This window comes from Serinus canaria, chromosome 2 (genome assembly GCF_022539315.1).
Source record: "Serinus canaria isolate serCan28SL12 chromosome 2, serCan2020, whole genome shotgun sequence".
Lineage (NCBI taxonomy): Eukaryota > Metazoa > Chordata > Aves > Passeriformes > Fringillidae > Serinus > Serinus canaria.
Genome location: NC_066315.1, coordinates 47308481 through 47326519, shown reverse-complemented (window position 1 = coordinate 47326519; position 18039 = coordinate 47308481). Strand labels below are relative to the sequence as shown.

Genomic DNA, 18039 nt, shown 5'->3' with positions numbered 1-18039 from the left:
GTACAGGAACCCATGGGGAAAGAAGTCTTACTTTCATCCAGCTGTGATGAGGCATTGGTTTTACATTACTTCTTTGCTTGCTTTCTCTCTTCTTCTACTTCTTCCTCACTTACTGAACAATAACTGCTTTGGTTTGGTTTTTTTACCTTGACCCCCAAGTTTTCTTACTTTTACCCTCTCCCCTTCTCTCACTGTGGAGGAAGTGGAGGAAGGAAAGCAGGTGAGCAGCTGTGTGATGCTTAGCTGCCCACTGAGGTTAACCCACAACTGCAGTCTACTCTATAAAAAAGGGAATAATTTGTCTGTTTTTAGCAGAAAGATGGGGTATGCTGAGGGAGGGAGGTTTTTGTATCACATCTGATTTTGGCAATGACAAGTGAGAGACATCACAGCATTTTTCTAATGTTTTATTCAGCTGACTTAATGTGGAAGAGCAGCAGACAGAGAAAATGACACTGTTTCAGGTGCCCTTTTGGGGACACAGTATTCCTGACACAATGTCCCATTGGCATCCTCTCCTTTAGGGAACGTGACACACTGGCCCACATGACCACACCCAAAGAAATGCTCTCCAATGTGGTGCAAGCTCTGCAATACCTGGACACCCGTCTTCCAAATGGCAGCCATGTGATTCTAACAGGCTTGGTGGATGGTCGCTTCCTCTGGGATAACCTGCATGACAGATACCATCCTCTAGGTAAATTTGAGGAATTGTGGGGTTCCTCCTGGTCATCTGCCTGTTCATGTTGGCTTCTCTCCCTAAAAAATCTATGAATCCATTGATGACTTCAAGCAAACCTGACAGCGTGGAGGAGATCTGAGAAATATGAGGCAGATATTGGCTGTGCTGCAGAAGTAGGAATGACACCTCTTACCATTCCCAGTGCAGGACAGGACAGACCCCTATTCTGACTGTTTCCCTCATAAGCCATACCCACCCAGCTCCAAACCAGGCTCAACACATGTTGTGGTGGTGTAAACAAGCTGCTGTACCACAGTCTTGGCCCAAAATTGTGGCCAGCCTGCCTGCATTACATCCTGGTTGTTGTTACAGGTGGAGATGGACTTTTGGGTTACACTCACTGATTGGTGGATATTGTAAAACTGGATGTGGACCAAGGCAAAAGATTAAGTCAGAGGGTTCCAAAAGACATTTTTCATATTAGAGAAATAAATTTTCTGCCAGCACTGGGTGCCTGGCACCTCCTACACTAGCTACATGTGAGATTGAAACCTCATACTGTGTGCAGGCATGTTTTGGGACATTCTCTCAGAGTGTAAAGTGCTTTGGGGTATTTTTTTTTTAGAGATTTGGAGGCTGCCTTTGGGATCCTGTCATATACCTCTGACCATTAAGAGACCACTCACTCCTTGGCTTTCTTGACCAAAAGCATGTACTTACTTGTATTGGAGTAAAAGAATCCTTTTGAAACTGACAGGCAGAAAGTTGTTGTCATAATAGTTCTCACCAGCAAAGACAGAGTGAAGCTATATCACATCATTAAAATGGTAGATTACAACTTCAGATGATTTTGGCAACCACTGGGTAACACAGCTTGCAGCTGTGTTGTGGTTTCCCCAAGATTTCCTAGTAATTACCAATGGGCCCACATCTTTCCCATTTCTATTCCTATATTTTTCTCTCGTAACCACTATACTAGTACCAATTTTAAAAATTTTAAGAAAAAAAAGAGAAAAATCCTACCCCATTCAAGGCAGGGGAAACCTGTCATAATTAATTTTTAGTCACATAAAACCATTTCTTCCCTTGAGTGCATGTTTATCACAGCGACAGTGCCTCTGACTGGGTATCTAATTATCTCAGACAACACGCAGCCAAATCAGGAGTGATTCACCATAGGATCAGGTGGAAAATTTTCAGAGGGGCTGATTTGCCTTGGAGGGACCCAATTAATCCTAAGCAACACGTTTTGCAGCAAGGGATCCCTTCTGGCACATCCTCCAACAGGCTGTGAGCAGTTTTCGCCATTTGGCTGCCAGTCAGCCATGACCAGACATCAGTCTGTCTTTCTGCCAAATCCCTGGTCCCCACAACAGCCCATCCCAGAGCCTGATGCTTCAAGCTATAGGAATCTGGAACATCCAAATAGCCAGAAGTGTTCCTAGATCTTTGAATCCCCCAACTTTTGCTTTCTGGGCAGCTGGAACTGCTGCTGGGTGATGGGCAGCTGTGTGAAAGGCAGGAAACACATCTGTATCAGGGAGCCACTGCAAAGCAACCTGAGCAGCTCATTTCACTTGGTAGAGATTATACTTTGCAGTTCCTAAAAACAACAATAAGAAATTCCTATTTCAGTACTGCAAAAGTATCAAAGCCTGATGGGATGATCAGTGTACTACAAACAATAATACAACTAATACAAAAAAATACAAAAAATGTGGCCATTTAATTCTCACCTTAGTTGTAGTTACCAAAGAAGCAAAAAGATTGAGAAAATGGATCATTTTCTCAGCAAGCCAGGCTATTGCATACCACAGTGAATTTTACGGAATGTTAGCTGGGTGCTTGACTTGGTGCTCGAATTTCCTCACCCACACAAGCATATCCACTTCCCTCCATGACAGCAAAATTGTTTCTCCCTTTTAAGGCTAATCTCTGTGATGTAAATGCAGAACTCAGAGTGTATACAGGCACCCTTCAGCTTTGCAAACCCTGCATTTCTTTGGTGGGTGAGAGACAGGTTAATGGGAAAATATCAGCCATGCACTTTGGAGGCTGGCATAGGCTGTGATGACTAACCCCACAGGTGAGACAAATCACCTATGAAAGGCAGCAGAGGGATGCAGGAAAAGCTCTGCACACTGCGGGGACACGGGCACCTTAGCAGGAAGGATGCCTTGATGCTGCCACCTCTATTGCACCCCAGCTCTGGTGGTGGGAGGGTACCCTGGGGGTTGGGGGTATGGTGAGGTTCTGGGGGTACCTCTTCCCACCCAGGGGTGTAAGGCACAGCAATGCACAGATGTGCAGAAAGAAGTCACATTTGGCCATTGGGCACACGATGTTTGGCTCTCTGTGCTTTGCAGGACAACTGAACAAGGATGTCACGTACAGTCAACTCTACTCTTTCCTGGACTGCCTCCAGGTAAGGTCTGCAGCTGTAGCTTAGGAGTCCCCCTTTCACCCTGGTCTGCTGCTAAAGCCCCTCTCCTCATGCCCACCTAGGTGAGCCCCTGCAGCGGCTGGCTGACCCCCAATGAGACCCTCAGGAATCTGACCTCAGAGGTAAGTCTCAACGGGGCTGCAATGGGATCTCCCCAGTGCTCAGACACTCTGCCCTGGGCCTGAGGAGAGAAGCCCAATTACCTCAAAGGCAAGATGTCAGCACAGTATTTTTTTCTTCCAAAGGTGAGGAAAAGTTGGGGAAACATCTACACTTTCAAATGCCTCTCAGGCTCTGGGAGGCAGCGTGCTCAAGTTAAGGGATTTGTAAAGGTATTGCTCTTACAACCTCTCAGCTACACAAATTTATGCTCAAGGAATGTGATTTCCCTGAGACAGAACTGTTCAGGTTCATTTTCTTTAAGAAGAAAATGTGCCTGATAAGAAAGGAAAGGCTTTTGAATCAAGTCAGCTGTGGGTATAACAAGCCAGCTGCATAGATTTTTCTGGCTGTAGGATCAGGTCCTGAGAGCAAGAGCCTTACCCTGTTTTCATTTGGGATTTGTGCTAATCTTCCTCAGACACATTTCTGTGGACTTAATCACCAGATGGTGTGAACAGGGAGCATCCAGGCTCAGTGCAGGAATGGGAACGGACAGAACAGAGATGTCTTAAAACTAACCCTAAAAATCTGGCTGCAGAAGTGAATGATACATAAAAACAGCCATCTTATGATACAAGCTGATTTTTAATCCCAGCAATTCCCTGAAGCCATGTAAAAGGAGCCAGTAACCAAATATTATCAAAGGTGTCGTCTTTGTGAATGGTTGTATCAATGTTTGCATTCACTAAACAACAAAATATGAACTTAATTTCACCAAAGCTTACATATATATTTCATTTTATGCCTTGTCCCCCTTGACTTTGGTGGAGGCCATTAAGCACATTTCTAAACCTTTGCAGGATTGCAGTTTATATATTCATACCAACAATACAGAACATAGAGTACATGTAACTTCTGTCCATGAACAATGCATATGTCTGCAGGGTATGAATTAATCATTCTGAGCCTCTGTCTGAAACTAATTGTCTATGTTATTATCCCAACTGCACAATTTAAATATTTAGGAGATCCTGATCTCTGTTATGGCTGCAGAAATTACACTGGATGTATCAGGCAGACGCTCAATGGTGGTAATTTACTCTTCTGAAAGTAAGGGTGGAATTTGGTCTGCATAGATAAGCATTATCACCCCCAACTTAGTAGTGGCAAGGATAACAGGAAAAGAGGGCATTTCTCTTGTAGAAAAGTTTTGCATTTCTTTAAGAAAGAGCTCCAAAAGTGAAAAACTTAGAATATTTATATAAGTGTATGGGCACTACTAAAGGAGGTCTCCAGTGAAATAAGCATATGCTGTAACAAACTTACAAAATCAGCTGAGGGCTCAGTGCAGTCTGTGAGGATGAACTGGGTAGTCCAAAGGCTGGTGATGCTCATGCAAGTCCATATTCTGATGAAGAGCCTTATTTCACCTCTGGTCCCCCAGAAGAAAGGGCAACGTTAGCTTTCAGATTCCTGCCTGCACATCAGTGACAAAAGCTGAATCCATGCAAAGCAACATGAATAGCAATGAACAGTTATTAAGTCGTTTGATTTTGCAGAGAGCGTTACAACTTTCCAATGTTCTGAAAGAAATAGCAAGATCTGAGAAATTTGCCAACTTTGATATTTTCTACATGGATTTCCCACTGAGAAAAAGTAAGTTGTTTATTACCCTGTCTTTCTCACAAAGCATTTACTCAAGTCCTGGCCTGCTGATATGCTCCTCATATTTTGGCTCTATACCAGTAGAAGGACAGTACAGTCAACCTAGGTGACCCTGCTGTCAGGGCTGTGGCCAAGGAGGTATCCTTAATGCCAGCTTCTCCTGGCTTCCATGGCTGGGGTGACCAGGCACCTTTTCTGAGACAAGATCCCACCACTACCTTGGGAACCACAGCCTCCTCTCTGGTCCCAGCTGCTGGCACCCACCACCCCAGTGATGCACAGCACACTGGCCACTTCCTCTTGGGTAGCAAAGTGACAAGGACAAGAGATGTGCCTCTGCTAAGAAGACCTCCTGCTTGTCCAATGCAGCTTCCCAGGCTGACAAAGAAAAAAAAAGAAATCTCAAACCATAAGTCCGTAAGGTCTGGTTTTATTTCAAGCATTGCTTTCATAGCAGGTTATCTAGCTGGAGATATATACCTGCAGTGGTCAGAGTGGTCTTCATGAGATGTAGTTTACTTCATCACTGACTGGGCTTCATGCTGCCTCCTCTGGGCTGAGCAGTGCCTTGGGAAGGAGATCTTTTATCAGCCATTTCCCTGCCTCAATAACACAGCCACCCTCTCACTGTTCCCAAAAGTAGAAGCACCTCTCCCAGGAATAACTGGCATCTTTCCTATGTTTCTTTAAACACCTACATACTACTGTAACTTTTGACTTGAAGAGCTTACAAAACTTGTCCTTCAGTGATCTTTAGTGATTTTAGGTAAGCGCATTACCTAAATCACTTTCTTCTGAAACTGACACTTAAAAATAAATTAAAACACCCAGGAAACTTTTGTCATTATGCATGAGCGTGAGCAGGCAGTGTTCCTGTGGGGCAGGGGACCAACACCTGAATCCCTGAATCCCGGAATCAGCTCTGCTTGCCTTGCAAGATGCACAGGGTCCAGCTTGACGCAACACCCAGCATCATCTCAGATTCATCACAAGGAGAAACACACTCCTTTTTAAAAATGAGGATCAGCATGAGATGAGGGATTGAATGGGCAACATATTAGAAGTAGTTAGACAGTGAAGGGAAAGTGGGAAAACAGCTTTTTTTTTCTATATCCAGCCTGGATCTCCCATGTTACAACTTGTCTCTCCCTCTCCCAGTGTGCACTGCTTGGAAGAAACTGGTACCGTCCAAGCTGTCTTCCCACAGACTCTTCCCTGGAATGGACCATCCCTGTTCCTCAGCCGCCATTCATGGGGCAGGAACTCCAGCCCTCACCACCTTGGGGCCTCTCCCAGATAGCCTGAATGTTTACATTCAAAAAGGAGTATATAATAATTAGGAAAAATGCTTGATCTGCATTTCCTAGTTTTTATGTTCACATAGAGAGGTAGTTCCATGTAGTCCTTATTGAAAATTTTTGTCTGGGAACTATATTTTAAATACCAGCATGTAGACATCTAAATCCAAAGCCACAAAGGGACAGAAGCACCCTGTCAATGCTTTAAAGTGTACTTCTCTAATGGTTCTCCCCATTAGTTCTTAGCTGTCCTTGAAAGCACAAAGCTGCCACAGCACCTAAGATTAATTTTTAAAAAATTTAAAAATCTCCTTTTGCAGCCAAATCCCATCAAAATTCACAAACTTATTTTATCCTACATGGCTCAATTCAGGAAGCTGGTTCTGGGTCTCATGAAGACCATATGGAGGAGGAGGAGGTAAAGAAGTAAGGATGGGAGAGGCAGTCTTTCTGTCCAAAAGTTTCTGTCAGAGAGGTGGGCTCCACTGTCAAGTTCATTTTCATAGCACAGAGTTTCAAGGGTGTCCAAGTCTCCTGGTGGCTTTTGCCTCAGCTACTTAATATTTAACAAGTCATTAGGATTTGGAATGAACTACCTGCTGGGTAGGCAAATTACTTTAATAAGTTAAATTACTAACTTTAGTTAATTTATTTGCTTTCACAAAAGGAAACATCTTAATATAATTTGCTGTTCTTGATTACATTGCATTAAATAAATGAAGTAAACAAAATCACACATGCATATACAAACATCAGCTTTGAAAGACACTTTGCAAAATTTCCTGCAGCCCTGGAGCCAAGGATTTGAGCTTGCCATCAGGAAAGCTGTCAGATCGCGAGTGTGCTCAAAAGCCAGCTAAGACTGCTGACCTACTTTTCTGGTCTCTTTCTGTAGGAAGCAGCAAATCCTCCCCTAAACTCTCCAGACATCAAATATTTAGCAGTGGTTACACACTGAGTACATAGATTTCAGGCTGGCCTGAGCATAAATATGTACATACCAGCTCCCAGTTTTTTCTGAGTAAAATTTGAGTACATTAGCATTTACTCTAGATTTAGGTGGACACTCAAGCTCACTAGTTGACCTTGACTCAAGAAATTAGTGGTTCCTTTATGAAGCAGTGCAATAAAGAGGGGGAGAGGTGTTGCTTATTATGCCTTTTCCTTGATGTGGATGGGAGCAAGCTCTAGTCCAGTCCAGCCAAGGCAGCAGGCATCTCTAAGACAAGCTCTGGACATATCTCTAAGACATACTGAGCTGGTGGGTATTTGCTCAACTGCTCTAGCATTTTTGGAATTCAGGTATAATAGTATAAACTGACCTATCTTGATACATATCTTAGTTCCTCCTCTGCTGTTTTTGACGCTGGAACAGTAGTGTCTCTACAGATGAACTACAAATGTACTAAAACAAAGTTCACAGCCCTGTAGTCCATGTACAATATCACATATAAGGGGTTGGGTAAGTTCACTGTGCATCCGTATCTGCACTGCATGGATATTTCTGTTATGCCCAACATACTGCAAATTTGAAACAAACCTACAAGCCCCATGTTTTCAAACAGGTTACTTTGGGCACTGCCTGAAGCATCACAAGTGGGTTTCTACAGTCAAAGCAGGAATATCACCTTTCTGTGGATTGGGAACCCAGACATCACTTTTGACACAATAGCCAGGGTCCAAAAACCAGTGGCAAGCCCAGATCAAACTGTGGCACTTGAATGGAGAACATTTTCTTCCTGACAGGATGCTTGCATAATGCTATTAAGAATTCTTAATCTGTCATTATGAAAGGAATTATTGAATTTACAGTCTGTTAATGCCATATCCACTAGTCCCATGTTTGATCACTCCACAGCCCTTTTGAAGAGAGAAAGCTTTTTACTTCTCTAATGGCTCCAGGGCTTACAGCACAGCATCATTTGCATTGAATGTCACGCTTATGTAATTCAAAAGGTTATTTTGTTGGAGTTGAAAAAGACCACTTGGAAGATAAGTAACTAAAAATGACAGCCTGTTCATGCAGACTTCAGCCAATGTGAATATTCTGGTACCATCTCTTTCTCTAAAAAGTGCTGTTTTCTTTATCTCTACTTTTTCTTTTGCACTGCTGAAGATGCAACTAACATGGGAAATGCAAAAATGTTAAATCAGTATAAAATAATTTGCAGCCCTACTTGCTACAGCATCCATCTTAGTTGGGAGGGAAAGTGAATTGTTTTACAATCATTTATGTTCAAAGCACTTCCTTGCATAAATATCGCAGAGGAAAAAAATAACAATAAAGGCTTAAATACTGCCCCAAGGAGAAGGGATTGTACACACTGAAGGCTCTGACAACTCTATGTGCATTATCATAATCTTCAAATAGAGCTGTCGTGTGGCTAAAAACAGCAGCGATGCTTTGAGGAGGAGGGAGGTACGTCTCTGGGCGGTGTCTCTGTGCTCCCGGGTGACGAACCCCTCTGCTTGCGCTCTTTGCAGCGGCCGAAGAGTGGCGCAAGATGGGAGGCGAGCCCTGGCAGCTGATCGAGCCAGTCGACGGCTTCCACCCCAGCCAGGTAAAAACCCGGCCACAGGAGATGGGTGGGAGCAGGTGGGATGTGGGAGCATGTGGGGTTCCGGTGCCTATTGCTGCCCCAGGCATCCAGTTGGCATGCCACAGGGATGCAGATTTAGGGAATCTGTCTGTTGTAAACGAGAGAAAGTCATAGAATCATTTAGGTTGGAAAGACCTCTAAGATCATGGAGGCCAGCCATTAACCTAACACTGCCAGGTCCACCAGTAAACCCTGTCCCAAAGCAGCACATGTTGAATACCTCCAGGGATAGGAGTGCACCCACTTCCCTTGGGAGCCTGTTCCAATGCTTGGCAACCCTCTCCCTGAAATCATTTTTCCTAATACCTAATCTAACCCCCCTCTCTAGTGCAGCTTGAGGCCATTTTCTTATATCCTATTAATTGTTTCATGGGAGAAGAAACTACCCCCCACCTCTTTTTAGGCTGTAGAGAGCACTAAGATCTCCCCTCAGCCTCCTTTTCTCCTGGCTAAAAAACTTCTGTTCCCTCAGCTGCCCCTCAATAAGTCTTGTTCTCCAAACCCTTCCCCAGCTCTGTTGCTCTTCTTTGGACAAACTCCAGCACCTCAATGCATTTCTTCTTGAGAGGGGCCCAAAACTGACCACTGGATTTGAGGTGTAGCCTCACAAAGTGCTGAGTACAGGAGGACAATCGCTGCCCTGGTCCTGCTGGCCACACTGTTGCTGTCACAAGCCAGGGTGCCTTCTTTGCCAAGCTAAAGGACAGCTGTGGCTCCAGAGCCGATATCTCCAATATTTCTGCTGGCTGCACTCTGCTCTGACACCTGCAAGGTCTCCTGCCTCTTTCCCTCACTAACCAGTAGTGTGGCCAAACAGGTATTAATGCACAAAAACTGATCCAGCTGCTTAGGCTGGCCAGCTGCCTGCCCAAACACCCGTGGGAGTTTTGCAGGATCAGGACAGTAAGGCAGCCCTGCAGAAACCAGAAAGGCCCCCCTCCAGCCCTGCTGCTGCCCTGCAGCCTCTAGAACTGAAGGTTTGCCTGTCATAGTCTGGAACAAAGATTCTTTTTGAAGTTATACGTGTAAATTGCTTCTGCTCAGCATCTACATCTTATTACTTTTTCACTTGCTTGCTTAGCCTCCGAGGACAGGTTGAAGGAGAAGGTTTACAGTCTGTTTATTACAGAAATAAACAAAAGGGAAGGAGAAGCAGCTGCTCCACTGTAAGTCCTTGGGTTTGATAATCTAGTGTGAGGCTGCCTGGTTCCCACTATGCTCACCTCAAATTAGTTTTTTTCCTACAAAAACACATGGAGAGACCATGTTCTGCAGTCAGCTGCAAACAAAGCCAGTTGGTTTTCTATACAGTACCTGACGGTGTCACACACCTGTGCAGAGCAAAGCAGCAGTCAGTCTCCTTTGCAAGCAAACCCCACCACACTGCCCAGCCACTTGGTAGCTCCCCCTGCTCACAATCATGGGAGGATTTTATGGGCCAGTTTTATGTTGTGGAATAATGCCCTGCATGTGTTGACTCCAACAACCCCCTTTCCATATGACCCAATGTGATGCTGCTTTCCACACTGGGAAACAGTCAGTGGAGAAGCACTTCCACGGGAGTGAGTTGCAAGCACTGACGGATTCCAACATTTCAGCAGCTTCCACATTGACTGTTCTGTCAATTAAGCTAGGAGAGGCCTGCAGGGGGAAAGTCCAAAGGGAAAATAGATGCTTTGGGTGCTATCTTTCACACTCATGTTAGTCACTCAGGGCCATACAGTGCCTTGCTTAGCCTTGCCAAATTACAAGATCATCCTGTTCAAAGAGGGACTCCTACATAGCAGAAATTCCTGCCTGTCTACTTTACAAGTATCAGGAGACAGCTGCATGAAAGAATGAACTCACAGCCTGAGGATGTGGAGAAAGCGTGCCTTGATTTTTTGCTGCAGGCCTTTTGCAAGGAAGCAATTAGAGAAAACCTGGCAAATGAAATGAGAGCAAAAACAGTGATGAAACAAACCCCATTCCCAACTCTGCCATCTGGGGAAACTGCAATACAAAATGGAAACTTTTGCATTATTTTCTTTGCATTATTTTCCTCTTTCTCCCTGGCCTAAGGCTGGCCTGAGGTTTCTTATAACCCCCAGCACCAGGCCACAGTGGGAGCCAGGCTTGTCATATCACAGCTTTTCATCCAGCCTCCAGCCCACATCCTGTATCCCACCAGCAGCTGCAAGGTAGCACAGAGTTGAAGGCAGCAACTATTTAACAGGATCCTTCCTAAGCCACAAGAAAATTACAAAAGGACATTGAAGGGCAGCTGCAAACCTGCTTGCAGCCCCAAGAGTGCTGAGCTACAGGATGCAGTCAAGCACTGCCATATTTCGCTCCCTCTGGACCTGGCATCCTGCAGTGGTTATGATCTCTCCCTCCTGCTGCGAGCATGATGTTAATGCTTTTATAGGTACATTTTCCCTTACAGTCAAGGTGCCAGCTGTAGATATGCCTCGCTTCAAGTGAGTTATTGTCCTCCTAGGTTTTATTAATTAGCCTTATCCAAACATCCACCATTGTAAATCCATTTTTCTTTTCCTGTTAGAGAAGTCTGTTATCAACATACCACTATTTGGACTGAGACATAGCACTCTGCCCCAAAAGAGTAACTGTCTTAATAAATGGAAGGGGAAGTGTGAACAGAGACTGCTATTTTAGAGTATTCTTAAGGAAGATGATAAACAATTCACTCACTCCTCATACAAGTTTTATTTAAAGTTTTACTTACTCCTGACACAAATGCCTCTGGCCAGGTATGGTTTTTGTAGCACACAGCTGCCTAGTGGGAGAGGATTGATTCCATGCTGCTTGTCAAGTGAACAGAAGCTCTTGCTTCCATCCCTGCAGCTATTCCCCACACCTCACAGGCAGCTTGATAAATACAACAGATAAGATACCAAGCCAGCACATTTCTGCTGAATTTTCCCTCTGTAGATATTGAAGCACCTAACAAATATTTACCAATTTTTAGATTGAGAAGCACTCCAAGGAAAGCATAAACATCTTAGCTCTTGCCTTCAATGCAAAGACGTTTTGAAGTTTGGGATGAAGGAAGCATTTTCTGTGCCCCTTTCAACCCAAGGTTCAGCTGGCAAGTTGTGATCACTGGGTGATCCCTAATCACTGGGGTACAGCAATGGGCAGGATAAAGTGGTGCCTGTTGTCAGCCTCTGAATTTCACCTGCTGTTTATCCACTGTGTCTTTAATTAAAAAAAAAAAAAAAAAAAAAAAAAAAACTTGTCGGCTGGTATAAACATGGCAGAAGCAGGTATATATCCAGGAGTCCAGAGGTCCAAACATTCTGGAGTGATGTGGAAGGGAATTGAACCTTTGTAACTAAAGCTTGTATATCTTGCAAGAAGGAAAAGAAAATAAGAAAAAAGGCCACACTTGCCCTGTCCCATAAGAGCTGTCGCAGTTTTTCATGCATTTGAGAAAGGCTAGGTTAGGCACTCAGGCAGGAAAAATGAGCCCCCATGGTCCCCAGTCCAGGCAATATTTTATAATAAAAAATTATGACAGATGGGATAAACACTAAGTACTGATTTGTTGAGCTGGGCCCAGAACCACATTCTCTTCCTGTAAATTTCTTGTGGGAAAAGGGTTTTCATGCATGTTTTTTTTTAAGTTGCAAAACAAGAGGCAGCACACAAAACACTCTTAATTGGCATAACCGCATTCCAATAAAGTTTCAAAGCTAAAATTTGCCTCCATAAAGTTTTTTCCAAAACATCCAGCTCAGGATAGAGGTGGAGGAAATTCACGCTATTTACTTTTAACACCTAAATGCAAAGTGATTCACTCAGTCCTCCCAAGTTCCCACTAGAGTATTTTTGAGACACCATTCCCCAAAGTCCGGCTTGGCTGTCCTTGGAAAAAATCTGACTTTCTCTTCCCAGCAAGTGTAGAGGGAGCCCAGGGATTTTCTTCAGCATCTCCTCCTTCCTACAAAATTTCACTGCAAATCCTTGTGAATGCCAGATGGCTTCAAGGACACCACTTCCCTCTAGAACAGTTGATTGCTTTGTTTGGATGACAGGGCCATGCATTTCAACAGGATCCTGCATAAACGGCTCCATTTCTTGCTTTTATGATGTTTCCAGGGAGAATGCAAAAGCCCTGAGCATCACAAACTGGAACCAGAGACGCTTGGAAGATTCTTAATGTTTATGTACAGGCAGGAAAGCACAGCTTGAGCATGATTAGCTTCTCCCTTTTTCTTCCTTAAGTCATAGCAAAGCATGTTCCAGCCAGAAATAAAGTGGAAAAGCTGAAGTGGCGCATATCAGATGAGTTGGGTATTTACACTTGGCTGAGAATCATGCCTATCACCTGTTTGGTGCAGAAGGGGAAAGTAGATAGCCAGAAGCTGCTGAAAAACCACAGCTGCCTCCCAGTTGCAGTCACCCAGAGCTCTGTGAGGAATGGGTAATACTTCCTTTTAAAAACTTGCTTAGGGGTTGTCGTCTTCACAACAACAACAACAAAATAAAATTTGCAAAGCATATAAAAATTATACCATGTCTCAAAGAACAAGAACTCTGGAATTTAAAAAAGACCTGCAAGAAAGCAATTTCCAGAGTCACAAACCCTTCTCTGTGCTAAATTACTCATCCAGAATTAATTACTGAAATCATTGGGAGGTCAAAAAATTATATGTGCACAGAACTGAATTCAATTTAGGGCAGTCTAAGCATGTATACCTAAAATTAGAGTCAGCATTAGTCTGAACACTGTAGAGCATACCTCCAGTGATACCTTTGCAAAGGATGTATCATGCAAAGACAGTAAGGTTTTTTAAACTACCCACCCAGCCAATTAACCAACCCCATCTTTCCTGCTAAAAACACACATGGAAGGCTTAGTGAGGTTTGTGAAGGAGGTTTGGAGACCACTGTGCCAGAATTGATCACTCTTGACAGGGACAGGTCTCAGTCCCCTGGCAGCCATAGGGTGTCCCAGAATAACATTTGGTCAGAATAGAAACTGCAACCAGGAGAAAACCCTCTAATGAAAAAACCTCCAGTATCCCTCTTCCCTGCCCCAGTTCCTTCATTAGCTTAACAAGACTTTGAGAGACCAGAGTCTAAGAGCCTCCACCCCACAAATGTTACTCTTTGTATGTGAGCCCTTAAATAAAAGAAAGATATTTGTCTTCCAGCCCATCATTAGAGCTTCTTTTAAAGCACAGGATTAAAAGTAGCACATAAAAATTTGCCACAGGCTCCAGTCTAAAACAACAGTACTCAAATAGTTTGATTTCATGAACCCACCTTGGCCCTTAAAAAAAAAAAAAGGCTTTGTTAGCCTTATTTAAACCTCATAATTGCAATCAGTATCAGTGCATTGAAAAGTTTGGGTTGAAAATAAAGTTCCCATATAGGACAAATATTACTGCAGGTCAGGAGTATAATAAAAACGCCTCAGAACGGTGTAAAAACTTGGACAAGGGAGACTCAGTCTTTTCTCTCTGTCCCTTTCTGCTACCACTGGTGTTTTTTTACCCTGGCAATACAGTAGATAACATTTCTCTTTGGTACATAACTTCTAGGGCAAAAACCTCTGTGAAAGCTGGAGGGAGACTGATATTGAGGAGAAAAGCTATTTTATCATTTGTGCAGGTCTCATGGGAAAAAAAACTCTGAAGACAACCCAGTAGCAGGTGCAAACCTAGAGCATCAGGCACAGTTATGAAACTGGAAATAATTGGGCCTCTTTTTCCTCAACACCTGTGGTTTCCTCCCAGGAGAGCACAAGAGAACATTTATTAGAAGTACCAAAGGCATTTGGGAGCATGAATTCCTTTGGACTTGCTAGAGTTTTATGCATTATACCCAGGCAGTGCTTTTGACATACTTTCAAAATGTTTCACTGAAAAAAAAAAGAAAAATCAGACTTCAGGGCTTTTAAATAGCAGTTTATGGACTAGACACCATAGGCATCTGGAAATGGTTGGAGACAGACTATCATTATTAGACAAATGACAGGTCAGGGAGTTGCAGATTTACATAAAAAATTGGGCCCTCCCCCTATTTTTACTGTTCAGAAGGATTTAGCCCTGCTCAGGCAGCTGGAATGGGGTATTTCCTTTGGTGAGAGGTTACAGTCCATCACATGCTTATACTGGGCAGTCTGCCTTACAGTGGGGTCTTCTAAACTCTGGCATGAAATGGCTGCATTACAGAGGCCCAAGAAATTGATAGCATTTGTGGTTTGCAGATTGCTGCAGCCCTTGGAACAGGCATTACCTGGCAGAAGGCGCTACACGAGTGGCCTCAAGTGCTTGGCAAGGAGAATCCATTCAATGATCAGATTGAAGCCACATTCAAAGATCAAGGTGGACACTGACTTCCCAGCTGCTGGAACCCTCATGCGATTGATGATGGCACTTCCACGAGTCAAGATGATTAAAGACACACACAAAAAAGGGGCAGAGGAAGTTATCAGAGCCAGTAGCAGTGGACATAACACAAGAGCATTCTTTTCAGTTTGTATCTCACCTGCACAAGTAGACAATGCTTTTTCTGTGGCGCTACAAAAATAAAAATCAAAGGATAGCTGCCAGCTAGACCATTTATTGTACCAGTTTGAAAATCCGTTCTTTTTTCCATATACAGCAAACTCCTACCCCTACCTAATCTTTTTTCCTTCCGCAGAACACTTCTAGGTTTTCTATGTGTAGTGTTTCAACAGTTAATCTGATCCCAAAAGGAGAGGGGGGGACCCCAAACTCATTATGTTGCTATAAATTGCGTGTATGTAATTGCCTTGACTGTCAATACATTATTTAGCTGCTATTTCCTCATTAAAGTGTGCCAGGAATCACAAGGCACTACAATTTTGATGTGCCTGGCAGCATCAGCACAAGCTGACTGAGCACAGGTTCTCTTTCCCCATTAATAAGATATTAGGTTGACAACACTTCATGTATTTAAAAAGCGGATTGCTTTTTCAACCTGTAATGTATCTCTGCTTTTTTTGCTTCCTAAGAAAAATAACATGCCCAGTCCTATGTCATTTACTGGCATGGCCAAGGGAATCACTGAAAGTACAGGGCAGCCCTTCATAGGCAGACTTGAAGATGGAGAATTACTGTATTTTTTCACCAGTTTATCCAATGCTTTTAGCAAAATAAAAAAATATTTAAAATTCAGAGGCAGCTCTGCCCTGCTTGCAACCTTACTGATGATGGAGGGATCAGAAAGCATTAAGTGGCAATAATTATGGGTGAAAAAGATCCAGTAAATAGCAAGCATTTACATGACATGACTAAAACACATCCCAACAGCCCAAAGCTCAGGTAAGTAGAGTTGCTCTGCTCCTTGTTCTGAGCACAGCCCTTGGACAAGGCTGTCACACATGAGGCAGCTGTTGGGCTGTGGTCCAAACCCAAGGATAGGGCCTAGCTGTAGGATGTGCACCCACTCAGCATTTTGAACAGGCAGGGGATGACCTGGCTAATACTAATTTGATTGAAGCATGTATTACTGCTTTCCTAGATCCTGATCCTTTTTATAGGGTACAGTCAATGCTGGGTTTTTATTAAGATATTAAGATAGAAATTCCTTTGGGGTAACTGCTACACTTAAGTAAATATTCAAGTCACCTACTTTAGGAAACCAGAAGGGAATACATTCCTTAATTGAATGATACTTGTTAATAAGGCCCCAATTCATTAAAAGCATTTAGATGTTACCAAAATATCCAGGCTCCCAATGAATAGTTTCAACTCCAGAGAGGCACACCTGGGGAAGACTATTTAGCATTAGAAGGAAATCCCCTTGCTTCCTGTAGAAATTCTCTTCAAACAACTTAACATTCCATGTACCCTGGCCAGGTAAAGCACCTCCTATTTTTGTATTACTTATTCAGGACTCTTATCTTTCATTAAATACAACACAAGGACAGAAACAAGCGCATCCACACGTTTCTACTACAGCCCAAGTACAGCACAGGCAATAATTACAGAATATCAGATTATTTTCTCTACATCAACACACAGAAGTGTAGCAATTAAAAGGGGGAAGGGAGTCATGCTTGGAAGCCTAATTTTCAAGGCAATTTCTTTGCAAATTATTGTATTTCATTTGAGGTTGGGATTTAATAACACCAATTAGGAGTTTTACTAAGTAGTAAAACTGAAATTTCCTCAACTAAAATAAGCTACATTGCCCAGAGGAAAGCATTTTTCTCTTACAGACTTTCTTAATTGTGAACTTCCTGTATTTCTGAACAATGGGGAAAAAAAGGTTTCCTATAAAATTAGAACATCTTTTCAAAGACAATCCAAAACCTCCACAGCCAACTCCCAAAGCAAAAACCTCTCAAAAGTTTGCCCAGTACAACTGCTCCATGCTGGATACTGGGTCTCTGAGGGACACCAAGGAATGGGCTTGCCCATTCATTGTGGTTGAAGGCACACCACCCATAGCACATGTCCTTGTGCCTCAAGGTGAGCTCTGCACCTCCAAACGCAGCTGCATGCAGAAACCTGTCTTTATCAAAGAAAGATTAATTTTGGGACTATTAAGCCATCAGCTTTTACAACCACTATGTCTCAATTATTTCAAATGCCAAAAACAGCTGAAGATCTGCACACCCTAACATCAATCATTTATCCATACCACTCTAAAAATACATGTCCTGTATTTAAAAAAACGCTGCTGAAAAAGCTTACTTATGCTAAAACAATGACAAACTATGAATTCTAGTCTATTCCATTAGGTTAAGGGTCTCCTGGTGCTTAGGCTGGTTGAAGGTAAAAAATGCACAGGGAAAAGAAAAAAGGGAAAACAAAGTTTCTCTTGGAAAGCTTATTATAATTCCATGCAATTCAAACTTCATTAGCAGTGTGAAGTTCTAGAAGAAATGGTCTGTCAAGATCTTTTTTGGGGGAGAGTCAGAGCATGTGAATGAATACAGAAGGGATTATGTCACTGGCTGGGTCCAGCACACTGCACACAGGAAGGTTCTCTTGATGTTACTCTGCAAACGGTTTTTACAAAGTTTGCTTGAAATCAGACAGTAGGAACTAATTTTGAGGTATAGAACATCCAAGCCTACCTGAAGCTATTTGAATTCACACAGTCTGGCCTCTTCACAAAGAATCTGCTCCAAATATGGAAAATCCACGTAACCATGGATGCAAACTTTCACCACAAAGCCTTAAAAGAGCAGAGGAACACAAAGGGGAGGAGGCAGCACCCAGCAGTGCCAGCCAGGAAGGCCATAAGCGCAGGCTTCCTGCTAAG

General features: G+C 43.1%; 1 protein-coding gene across 2 annotated transcripts in view; it reads left to right on the top strand.

Annotated features, from left to right (window-relative positions):
* The window catches only part of AOAH (acyloxyacyl hydrolase), a 73488-nt gene extending 58125 nt beyond the window's left edge, over positions 1-15363 (top strand). For both annotated transcript variants that reach the window (XM_050970503.1, XM_009095918.4), the window contains exons 17-22: positions 525-697; positions 3049-3107; positions 3188-3247; positions 4787-4883; positions 8675-8751; positions 15008-15363. In XM_050970503.1, the coding sequence (XP_050826460.1) occupies positions 525-697; positions 3049-3107; positions 3188-3247; positions 4787-4883; positions 8675-8751; positions 15008-15136 (595 nt within the window). In that variant the 3' untranslated portion in view covers positions 15137-15363. The remainder of the gene's footprint in view (positions 1-524; positions 698-3048; positions 3108-3187; positions 3248-4786; positions 4884-8674; positions 8752-15007) is intronic.
* Positions 15364-18039: the final 2676 nt, after the last annotated feature.